This window comes from Uloborus diversus, chromosome 2 (assembly GCF_026930045.1).
Source record: "Uloborus diversus isolate 005 chromosome 2, Udiv.v.3.1, whole genome shotgun sequence".
Lineage (NCBI taxonomy): Eukaryota > Metazoa > Arthropoda > Arachnida > Araneae > Uloboridae > Uloborus > Uloborus diversus.
Genome location: NC_072732.1, coordinates 13,618,082 through 13,630,617, shown reverse-complemented (window position 1 = coordinate 13,630,617; position 12,536 = coordinate 13,618,082). Strand labels below are relative to the sequence as shown.

General features: G+C 34.9%; 1 protein-coding gene across 2 annotated transcripts in view; it reads right to left on the bottom strand.

The window, feature by feature from the left end:
- LOC129217738 (AP-4 complex subunit mu-1-like) overlaps positions 1-12,536 on the bottom strand; it is a 62,789-nt gene that overhangs the window by 15,957 nt on the left and 34,296 nt on the right. Inside the window, exons 11-13 of one of the 2 annotated variants that reach the window (XM_054852073.1) lie at positions 9,100-9,198; positions 6,848-6,965; positions 2,147-2,371 (exon numbers count right to left, since the gene is read on the bottom strand). In XM_054852073.1, coding sequence (XP_054708048.1) covers positions 2,174-2,371; positions 6,848-6,965; positions 9,100-9,198 — 415 coding nt within the window. In that variant the 3' untranslated portion in view covers positions 2,147-2,173. Of the gene's footprint in view, positions 1-2,146; positions 2,372-6,847; positions 6,966-9,099; positions 9,199-12,536 lie in introns of those variants that run through there. The other variant, XM_054852074.1, reaches the window with a different exon arrangement.

Sequence of the window (12,536 nt, the reverse complement as noted above, 5' to 3'; positions counted from 1 at the left end):
TTGCTAGGATTATATTAAAGAAAATATTAAAGTCCTTACTCTATTTTTGAATAGTATTGAGCATCGTATATATAATTTGATTTGCTTTTAATTTTGCATTGCACAATTTGTTAACAAGTCCTGAATTATTTAAGATAGTTTTATTGTTGTTCATATACCATTTTATCAATTATATTTCAAATATCACTGCAATCTTCAGGGTTACGATTGCTGCTTAGCTAACATTCTTCAACCAATAGTGATATTTCGTTTACTCAATGTACTACTCGAAAGTATACCTAAAGAGTTAGTACCTATCACCCTTCCTGATCGTAATTGGGGTTGGGATTTGGATTGAACGGTGGGATGGCGTGACATTTTATGCTTAATTTAGTGGACACCACCTTGAAAAAGACATACAGTCGGACCTCCATATATCGAACTTCCACATATCGAAATTTTCTATTTATCGAAATCCCAGCAAATTTCTATGTTCATTACATAGAAAAATTGTTTCTATATATCGAAAAAGTCTCTATATATCGAAATTTTTTGCGAGACATTCGTAGGTTTTTTACCACTTTAGACTGTATGTCTCATGAAAAATGAAGGTTAGCGGAGAAAATTATGATCACTAAAGGTTGCTACGAAATTCATAAGGAATAGGGGGTTCAAGGGTGTGTAGATAGGGTCGTTGTTCCGTTCTGGAGTTCTTACAATCCCTCAAGTTTATTTCAAATCTTAGTTGCAACCAGTAACACTAAAATCAGTGTCAAGTTATCCCTTTTGTCTGTTGATTATCATTCCTAGTATCTTTAGCTTCAGTAAAAATCATTCAAGTTAAGTAGATTGATTTTTTACTTTTCTCTTGATTACATTGTTAACACGAAAATCCCCTAATGTGGCGGTTCAAGTTGAATTTCCGAAGAATGAAGGGGCATGAAGGAGCAAAAATGTAATTTCTGTTAAATTTTTAATTATTAACTTTCATTTAATCCGATGCTCGTTTAAATTAGAAGTTGGGTTTCATGCACGAAAATTAGTTTTAATTTTAATGTTTTAGGATATTTTTATGATAAAATAAGATTGTGTTTCTATATATCGAAATTTCTATATATCGAATTTTTTTCCGGCAATTTGCTACTTCGATATATGGAGGTCCGACTGTAATACCTCTTACATCATAATCGTTCCCTTGTAGGTAAGAGTGAAGATTTTCTGCATTATCTCTTGATGAAACACAATCATCAAATGCTGATGGATAGATTCAGGGCCCGATCAAGCCAAACTGGTGCCCAGGTCCTGAGTAGATGTTGGTGCCCCCCCCCCCCCATATGAGAAAATCCGCGCAATTTTAAAGTCAATGTTTCATACTAGAAACCTAATTACTAGAAACTACATTTTAAAGAAACATTATTACATTTGAAAGGAAATCTGGGATTTGAATACTAAACACTTGATAGTCACCAAACTATAATCACAGTTAAAATTGCCTCTTAAGGCGAAGAGTTAAAAAAACAATTTAAAACTGCAAAAAAAATCTTACTAATTCTGACATCAAGCTTTAAGAAAGCTTCTTTCTGGCTTTAACAGAGGCAAATGTGTCGATCAAATAATTGAAATCTATGATGTCACAGAATTTTCAATGATCAATAAGGAAAACGCCTGTAAATTATACTGAGAAACGCAGCTTCTCAAATGATTTTTTATTCTTTTCAAAAATGAAAAGGAACGTTCACTGGAACAGCTGCTCATAGGCAAGGTAAGAAGAAGCTGCAGGGGTGAATCCACATTCGGAAATGCATGTGTAACGTTTAGTGATCTTATCCTTTTAAAACATTCTCCAGGAGAAGGGTTACCTTTTGCAAAAATTTGAAAGTGTGTTAATTCTTCTGGAAAATGTTCATCTATGTCATCCGAGTAATTATTTTGAAATTCCATAGCTGAGGGACAACGACTTCTTTACGCGAAATGTTTTTAACTTTATGAGGTTTTGAGCTGATTTTTACAAAAATTTGAGCCTCCTCTCCCTTAAAGTTGAGAAAAAGTAAAATGAGCTTTAAAAAAAGAAGTAAGTGAATTTAGGCTAAGCTATTTTGGTGCCCCTAAATTTGTGGTGCCCAGGTCCGCGGACCCGCCGGACCGTGTGTTAATCAGGCCCTGGATAGATTTATTTGCATCCAAAGCAGAAAGTTCATATCTGAAAGACGTAGGAATGAGCCAGGGTGACATATCTGACCCATTTCCGTATTGGGATGGGCTTTTTGGAGAGATCTTCGGCCTTGATGTTCCTTACGCCGATGCCCGAACAGGTGACATTGGAGGCTTCAAATTCCAGGGCCACGGGACCCAGTTGGAGACGACTGGGGGGGCCCTGCATTGCATCCACCAGCTGAAACATTGCAGGAGGAAATAAATGTTGAGTGGTGCTAATGACGTTTCCTTTATTTAGACATAATAACCTTGAAATTTTAACAACACTGATGCAATAAATCTAAAATAAATATTTCTCAACAATCTATGAGCTGAATGTATGTATTAGAGCAGTTTATTCATGCATCCAAGTACATTTTGCTTGAACAGGGAATGATTGAAATCAAAGTTTCTTTTAAAGTGGAGCGATTCAAAAAGTTTTACTAAGGCAACGTTCTAAAAGCAAATATGCCACAGTAATAAACATGACAGAGGGCATTTAAATAGATCCTTCAAAAAATAATAATTAACTCAGTGGCTATCATTCAGCATTTTGAAATGAACAAAAAACCTCAACAAAAAAAAAACGAGGCGTGTTTTTAAAGTAAGTTCCGTTTTTATATAAAAAAAGAACGAGTACAGATAGAGCTAAGTAATTTAGTGCACAAAAATCTACCACCCTTACGCTATTTTTCGACATTGCTCCCACGATTTTCCAAGCATTTGTCATAGCGTGGTACAGGTTTTTGCATACCTATTCGTAAAAAGTTACCGCCCGTTTAGTCAACCATGAGGACTCTTACAGGGCTTTGGCTGGGGCGTTTTTGAACATCCTCTGGTCTACCCTCACCTCGCTCGCAGCATCTTTCATTTGTTTCGGCATCTAAAGTCTTCCCTAGGTGGTCTGTGGCACAACAGCAATAATGAGCTCAGAGAACATGTTATCCCATGGCTGACTACACAAGCGGCAATTTTCTATGAATAGGTATACAAAAACCTGTACCTCGCTATGACAAATGCTTGGAAAATCACGGGAGTAATGTCAAAAAATAGCGTAAAGATGGTAGATTTTTGTGCAATAAATTTCTTTGCTTTATCTGTACTCGTTCATTTTTTATATCAAAACGGAACTTATTTTAAAAACACGCCTCGTATTAAGAAATTAAATTTTAATAAGAGATGTTCAATATCAATTTTTAAGTTTAAAAGCAAAATACGGATGTATTATTGCACATTAGACACCATGCCAGAAAAAAATGAGCCAAACCAGCATGGGTGAAACTGAATTTTAAACCAGATGCCAGATAATTGGTGGTTAATATTGCAAAAAAACTAAAAAAATAATTAATCAATTTAAAAAAAAATTCCCTAGCTCAGTTCCAATAACAAAACATATCATAAGAGAGAAAAAAAGAGAGAACTGAATGGTTACTAAATGGAAAATGAGTTTACTAAAATCTGGCACTTGATCATATTTTACAATCTCATAGAGAAGAAAAACTTGCCTGGCAAAAAGTTTGGAACAAATTATAACTGCAAAATCTTTTGTGTTGAGGAAGAAGTAGCGATAGTTTACATATTTGATCAATACGAAAGGATCTTATAAGCAGGGCTGTAGAGTCAGACGAAAAATGATTGACTCATTTATTCCAAAAACAATTCCGACTCTTGGAATTGTAAACCTTCGATTCCCAACTCTGACTCCTTTACCACAAAATCAGTCAAACTCTGAATCCGGATTATCACTCGATGCTGATGGTAATTGTAATGAAAATGAGTCATTTCTCTAATGCAAAAAGGGAAGAAAGTGAATCAGATGAATGATTTTTAAAAGACTTTTTGTAAATTGAAAACTCTGCTTGTTTAGTCATTAGAAATATATAAACAAGAAGCGAGAATAACTAATGTGTGTTAATTTAGTAAGTGCATGTTGGCATGTTTATAGCAAACATCTATGCATTGATTTAATTTTAAAGTCAAAAACAAACTGACTTTTCTGCTTTCCAAAGCATGAAAAACTTCCTTTCTAAAACAGTTATTTATGTACAGTGAAGCACAGTTTATACGTTTCTCTTTTATACGTTTTTATCAGTTATACGTTTTTAAAATTAGTCCCTGCAAAGTCTAATACACATTAACCTATACCTATTATACGTTTTTTTTGTTTGTACGCTTTTCATACAGTCCCTTCAAAAATGTATAAACCGTGCTTCACTGTATATATATATATATATAAAAAATTGGCTGTATCACTCTCTAAAAAAAATCCTGTAAACCCTTTCAATAATTTTAGGAAATGTACATTCACACATACAAGCAAAATTTCCTCTAGAATTTTTATGATAACTTGAATGATGTTATTTGACTGGGTATTGCAAGGATATTTTTAGGTGTAATTTTACATCTATAAGTAAATAGAAAAATTATGCAAAATTGAGAACTTAAAATGCCCGAGTAAAATTTATTCAAAAAACACATTTAAAAGAAAGCTGAGGATCAGAGCCAAATGAAAAATGTATTAAGGTGCAATTTTTGGGGGAGAAGCATGCGGTAGACTTGATAGGAGTTCGGCATAAGTTTTGCACAATACAGTAGAATCCTGTTTATCCAGACTAATTGGAACAAAAGTCAATAAAGATAAACAAAAATCCAGAGAGTACGAGTAATAAGCAGTACATTCTTTAACAGACAGACATACCATTTATTATAGCAGAAAAGAAATGCTTTGTAACCAAATTAGATGGGATTGTTTCCCACAAACATTATATCATGTATAGTTTCGGCTGCAGTATTGTCGGAATGACGCTTTGAGTATGCCATGTTGTTTATTTGATGACTATGACTTATTGCACGATCTATTCAGGAGTTGTAAATTTAATCAAAATTAAAAATGAATGTTTAGTGGACTTACAGTTCACTACCATAATTTAAAAACATTATTTGTGTGAATAAAAAACATTTTTTAAGCTCTACAAATTTAGTGCCCATTTTAGCGATTTCAAATGGCTAGCCAAGATATCAGCCAAATTTTAAAAGCCTTAGCCAAATTCCAAAAGTTTTAGCTAATGACACTATTTTAATTAATTTTAATGCCGAATTAAAAAAGTTTTTTTCAGAAAACTTAAATCGGAAAACAAAGAAATAGTTTTACAAAATATACAATGCAAGTACTTACAATTTTAAATATGCAGCATACAAAACACTTAAATAACTAAGAATAAGACATTCAGTTAGAAATTTGGTGTTATTTTTTTCATAGAATTTCTAGTGATTTTGAGGATCAGTAGAAAAATGTTTTTCTCCCCATGTCAAAATTTTAGAGAATATTTCGTTTACCAATACTTTCTTCAAATCAGAGTTTCTTTTGCTGAATTAATGATTTTCACGCATTTGGCACAAGGGCAAATACTCGGTGTTGGCCCTGAAATTTGAATCGGATAAACAAGGTTCTACTGTATAAGCAAGATATCAAAATTCAACTTAAAATAACAGAATTGTTTTAAAAATACTGAGCACTTATCATAAAGCACTCAGAAGGATAAAATAACTTTTCTGCGTCAGAAAGGACAATTTAAGTACTCCCGTAGTTTTCAATGATTCTTCGAAAAAGACTTCGCAAACAAAGAAAGGTGAGGCTCAAGTCATGTAGAGAATGTTTTATCATTATCTAGCTTTCAAATCGTAAATTTGAGTGTTGAAGCATGCATATTTTTCTTAACGGGAAAAGTTCGGCTTGAAATGACTTGAGCGCACTTTTCTTCATTTGTGAAGTCTTTTTCTTGGAATAATTGAAAACTACAGGAAAACTTAAATTGTCCTTTCTGACCTAGAAAAGTTATTTTATCCCTTTGAGTGCATTATGATAAGTGCTTAGTATTTTTTAAAAGATTCTGTTATTTTAAAGTTTTTCATTTTCAAACAAAATTTTATTTTAGATTTTCATTTTTTTTTTCTTTTTAGCATTAAATTGTACTTGGGGATCAAACAAATCATTTAGTGAAATTCCGAAGTCTCTAAGTGGTCTAGTTGCTGAGATATAAGCAAGAGAATGGTTCACAGCGTACAAGTTACTTGTGATAAAGATCCTTATATGTCTCTTTACTTAGCCCCGTTATCGATTATTGGCATAGATGAGGATAAAAACCCTAAGAAAGCAACATCAGTGAATAAATTTCATTCTTGCTCCAGCGAAGCCTTGATTCAAAATTTTCATTATGACTACTATTAGCACTATATTTGCAAGGCAACAAAATTTATAACAATGGCGTATATATTTAAGCACTTAATGGGGAACATGAAATTTGCTATTTTCCATCCTAAACAAAATAATAATTTTATTTCAGAATTTTAATTTTCCAGCATTAAGTCATACTTTAAGATTAAGCGAATCATTTAGTGTAATCCAGAAGTCTCTAAGTGATCTAGTTGCTGAAATATAAGCAAAAGCAGGCCTCAGATTACTCCGTGATAATCAGGCCGAGTATAATAAAAGTGCTTAAAAGGGAATCTTTGCAGTGTTTGGTTTAGAATTCAGGAAATCACATCATGAAGAGTGCAAAATATTGGTAATACAAATCAAAATAGTTAAAATTTTATAATCTATAGAAAATAAAAAAATAACCTATCGTTGTATTGTGCAATTTAATTGAATTCAAAAATAAAAAGTGCAAAATACCTTAAATTTAGCAATGACCTCTCCTTGCCCAGTAAGCTTTTTTATTTTCCATAATATTTTTCTTTCTTTACTCAAAAACTCAGCAGAGTTTTCATGCATACTAAATTGCTGCATAATGCTGAAATAGAAGACAGATTAAAAATATTGAGCTGTAATGTTGATAGAAATTCAAACAAAAAAATGTTTAAATATTAATTTCACTATTAAAATTTAAAAAGGTAAAACTTGAGAGAAATATGAATTATTGTTTTCTTAAACGGTATCATCACAAAAATTATAAGGAAAAAGATTAATGGGAGAGCTTAAGCTTTTCTGACTGATGTTTTCTGTGTTTATGGGTCTTGGTTCATCCAGAATTTTTTTCCTGTAACTTCATTCAGTTCATCAAAGGCAAGGCTCAAAGCAGTACATTCTAAATTCATAAACTAAAAGTTAAATTTTGACCACAAAGCAGAATAAGCTGTAAAACGGGACAATATGCACTGTATAAGAAACAACTTTGCTACAGAACAATTGTGGGTAAGTCATGAATGGAAATAAACAAGTCAGAAACTTTCTCTAAAAAAAAAGTCTGATTTTGTCCAAAACATTGTACACTCTAAGACAAAAAAAAAGTTGCACCATGAAGGAAGTCTTAGAATACAATGACATTTGGAAGGTATGTTAAGTGTATATGGAAGAGTAAATGATTAGAAAATGAGAACGATATAAGCAAAATTTATTGAACAACATACACAAAATGGGTAACATTCAGTATGGGGTATGGCCGCCATTATTCCGAATACAACATGCTAATCGTCTTGGTAACGAATCGTACAGGTTCTTAATGAAGTCCTGTGGTAGTCTATCCCATGCTGCTTTAACTTTGTTACGGAGTTCCGGCAGATTTCGAGGTACGGGTGGAGTGTTGACATCTCGTCCCATGGCATCCCACACATTCTCGATTGGGGACAGGTCTGGTGAATATGCCGGCCACTCCATGCTGTCTAGGCCTTGAAGACAAGCTCTAGAGACGGCAGCAATATGGGGTCGAGCGTTGTCTTGTTGGAATAGCGGCCGAACATGGGTGCTCAGGAATGGCAAAGCAACTGGCTGCAGGATCTCTTGAACGTAACGTTGGCCGGTCAAAGCACCGTTAATGAACACTAGAGGTGATTTTGCATCATATGCAATTGCGCCCCACACCATGACACCAGGTCTCGTGGACGTATGACGCTGTACAATAAACCGTAAATCTTGGCGCTGACCACGTTGCCTCCACACGCGGATTCTATTGTCGTCTCCACCAAGACAGAAGCGGGACTCGTCAGTGAAGACTACGCGATACCATTCGACGCTCCATGTCCGTCTTGTACGGCACCATTCCAATCTTTTCCGACGATGCAATGCTGTTAATGGCAGTCGTCGTAACGGTCTACGTGAGCGCAGTCCCACATAGTGCAGCCGTCGGCAAATGGTGCGACCACTTATTGGCTGATTGATGGAAGGTCCCACAGCCCGTTGGATGTCTGCAACTGTGCTGGTTGGATCGTTACGAGCTTGCCTTACGAGCCTCCGGTCCTCCCTCGGTACGGTTTGTCTCGGCCTCCCTGAGCCTGGTTGACGCTGATAGGTGCCTTGTTGAGTCCTCTGCAGCCAAATGCGTGCAACAGTAACATCAGTGTAACCAACGTGCTGTGCTATCCGTCGAAATGACCATCCAGCTTCTCGGAGGCCAATTATGCGACCCCTTTCGAACACTCCTGGTTGCGTAAATTGCTTGCGAACTCTATTTCGAGGCATAATCCAATGTTAAACGACGTAACTAACAAATCAGATTGAGTTAAATTAAAATTGCTGCTCTACTGGACGCCCTCATATAGCTGGTCTTGCGCTGTGCTTAGGGCCACCCTGCGCGCGTTGCATGCGCAACCCTAACCTGGAAATTTAATCATTTGCATATCTTAGGCAGAAGAACCATCCCTCCAAATTTCATTCACATCGGTCCACATCTTCCTGGTGCAACTTTTTTTTTGTCTTAGAGTGTAATTAGGAATCGCACCCATAATAATTTAACATTTCTTATTGAATGTTATCAATTATTTTAAAAAATGGGTATATTCAGTAGAATTTTCAGTCAATTAAGTGCAGTTTGCAAATTTCATTCAGTTACTATTGAAATAAAAAGGCCTTTAATAAAGTCAATATACCAATAATGATAATAATAATAAGGTCACAGCTTAAAATCTTTAACTAAGACTTTGAGAACTTACTTTCTAGTCGCAGATGGTACCGGTATATGGAGAGAAAGATTGAGTGCTTCAACATTGCTTGGTAAATTGCATGATAGTTTTAAAGTCAAATCGCAATCCCTGAAAAAAATGTCACATTCACAAAACATCATAGGTGAACATAAAGCAATACAAAGTTTAAATTGACAGGAAAATGAATAAAATACACAATAGCTAGAGCAAGGCAACATTTTCAGTGTTTTCTTCAAGCTAACAACAAACAGCTTTTCATTGTATTCAGAGACTGCAGTTTCACTATTATCGAGGATAATTAGTTTGGAATATCTATAGCAGTTGAAAGCAGTAGACTTCTCAATGAAGCCGAGATTGTCTTCACATTAGTAGTTGAACTTAGTTTAGCACACCAACAAGAGTCTGCAAACCTGGTATAGCCCACCTTGTAAAGTGAAGGTAAACACTTGGCTCAGCTTTAAAGAGAGGTTTACCACCATCAGCTCAATTGCGGCTATTCTAGATTGATGACCTCAAATACAGTAGAACCCCTCAATAAGGGATACTAAGGGGACGAGACATTTTGTCCCTTAAATAGAGGAGTCCCTTATTCAGAGGTGGATGAATTGAAGCATGTCATGTACTTAAGTGGTATAATATCACAATAAACATTAACACTAAGACAATTAATCCTTATGATTAAATACTGAAAATGTTTGTTAATATGCTAAATAAAATTCATAATTATTCAAATTTCAAAGTTTATATTATTTTATTATTTAAAATTTAATCAAAAATTTTGTAATGGCAAAGTTTTGTAGCATACAGAAATAATTTTGAAGTAATTCATTACATATATTTTTGGGAGAAAAAGTGAAACTAGAATTCCAGTAAATTCACTATTTCTTCTGCGCTTATGCATTATTTTTTGCATTTTTTGGTTTTGTGACTGTCCCTTAAACAGAGTGTCCCTTAATTAGAGGTAAATACATGGAAGTTCCTACTCAAAGGGACTGGGACCAGAAAAAATGTCCCTTAAATAGAGGTGTCCCTTATTCGGAAGTGTCCTTTAATGGAGGTTCTACTGTAATTCTAAAAACTACAATCCCTGCAATCCAGAAAAAGTTGCTTGGTATTTGTTTGTAGGTCTGCCTTGTTCTTGCTAACGGGCAATAGCTCTCGGCTTGCTACCCAAGCATTGAATGTACATATCTATATTTGGCTTAATCCGTAATTGGGATTTTCAAAAGTAAGCAAGCAGCACATAAGCGAAAATAATGGAGCAGAAGGCTCCCGCTCTGTGTGTCTGGTTCGAATCCTGGCCATGGAAGTGGACATCCATGATCTGCATAGCTGAAACAGGGTTTGTACGCTCCTTCAAAACTCCTCCAATACTCCTTCATTCAGGAAATTTTCCTAAAGAGCCCTTCAAACTCTTTCATTTTGGTTTTAATTCCTTCAAAACTCCTTCTTTTTTAGTTCAAGACTACATAATTTTTTCTCTATGACAGTGACTTAAAATACTTCATTCGACAACTTAACATCGTCACTAGGGCAAAGGTATATTTACGATTTTGATGTAGTAATTCCGTATATTTATTTTTTTCATAAAGATGCGATTTACAAATTGAGCATCTTATACATATAAAATCTGAGTATCTATCTATATATGTCCAAGCTTCTTCTCCCGAACGACAGTGAACTGACCATCGAACCAGGTATCGATGGATTCGTAATCCTCCCGTCTTCATGTTTAGTTATTTAACATAATCCTCCGATAATAATTAGCGGAGATATCAATTAAAAACTATTAATTATGACTCTTAGATTTCAAAATCAAATCCCTATTTTTCGAAGGCTTTCCTCCATTTAAATTATTATTCAGTGCTTCATCTCAACTTTCCGCAACAATGCTTTTATTAAAATGTATGTGAGCGTGAAGAAAATCATTGAGATGAAAGATCTGTTGCCATTTTTTTTGCTCAGGTAAAATTCTTGTTTTTGTTTTGAGGCTTTTCCTGTAATCAGGGGATTTAAAATGTTTACTTTATGGGGGTTTTCCGCAATCTGCCACAAAATTTCACTGACTTTTTTTTTTTTTTGGTTCAAGCCTGAGTGTTGAACTCGCGTCACTTGACATAACTTTTATTTTTGAGGTGGACCGTGCAAAGCCGGGCGACGCAGCTAGTAGGAGTCATAAAAGTTGAAGGTGAAAATATTATTAGATGACTACGAAATTTCATAAGTGAAGTAAAACATGCTTAAATGGTGCTTAACTATTTTTTCAAGTTTTATAACTATTGCTTTTCTCTCCACCACACTCTCAGCGGCAAAAGTCAGTTTGTCTAATTAATATTTAGATATTTAAAAATACATGACCAGATGTACTACATTAAGCAATTGTGTTAAAGAAAATAATTGTTTAGTAAATCGCAGTTCTGACAATGTAAAAAGGGTCATCCATCTTTGATGTCATAACTTGAGGGGAGCCGGGTTCATGAAATTGTGACAAGGGTAAGAGAAACATTGATAAAAAGTAACATCACACAGTTATTACAACACTGTTATGACATGTGAGTGACGAGGAGTAGTAAGGTGAAGTGTGACATTTTGTAACAAAGGGGAAAGGGGTCAAATACGATGAATGAAAGTGCAACACCATTTAAGGACAGCCCATTAAGTATTCCTTCAAAATCTCAATTTACTCCTTCAAAACTCCTCCAAAAATCCTTCATTTTTATTTCTGAAATTGAGTACGAACCCTGTGAAATCTGAATAGCCCTCCTTGCAATCAGGTCCTAATGTTCAGTAAGTTACCACCCTAAAGCCAGGGCTAAGGCAAAAAAATACATGAAATACGGTGACTCGTCTGGTCAGTGCTAATTATGTATTAGCTACCTGTTTGTTTGGCACTCTTGGCTTCCTTAAGAGGTTTTCCACCTCCAGCTCAGTCACTCCTATGCCGGTGCTAATAAGCACGAAACTGCAGTCCTTGGCTGGAATTGACTGAGCTGGCAGCGTATTTCATGCAGGTCCTAATGGTTTGCGTCCTACTACTGCGATAGGGAGGTAAATGGCAGTATCAGCAGAAATAACTTTTCAAAATATTTGAAGAAACGTGTTTTGGATTCAATAACAACAATAGGAAAATGTCGGAATCAGGCATTTTTCTTCATGCCTTTTTTCAGGGAAAACCAAATAAGCAAGCTTGTACAATTAAAGTTAAAGTATAATGGGTGAAAAAAAATGCAAAAAAATTAGGAATGAAAAATTTGCAGTTACTGCTGACCTTTACCTGTCCAGGGCAGAGTAGCCCAGTGATATTTTAGTTCACTTTGTGTGTGGTCTGTTTTGCCAATTATTTATAATTGCACAAGGCGCTTGTTTATTTGGGGTACATCCAAAGTAGTACCTAAAGTGTTACATGGCACAAATAAAAATGCTTTTAGATTAATACAAGTTTTTTT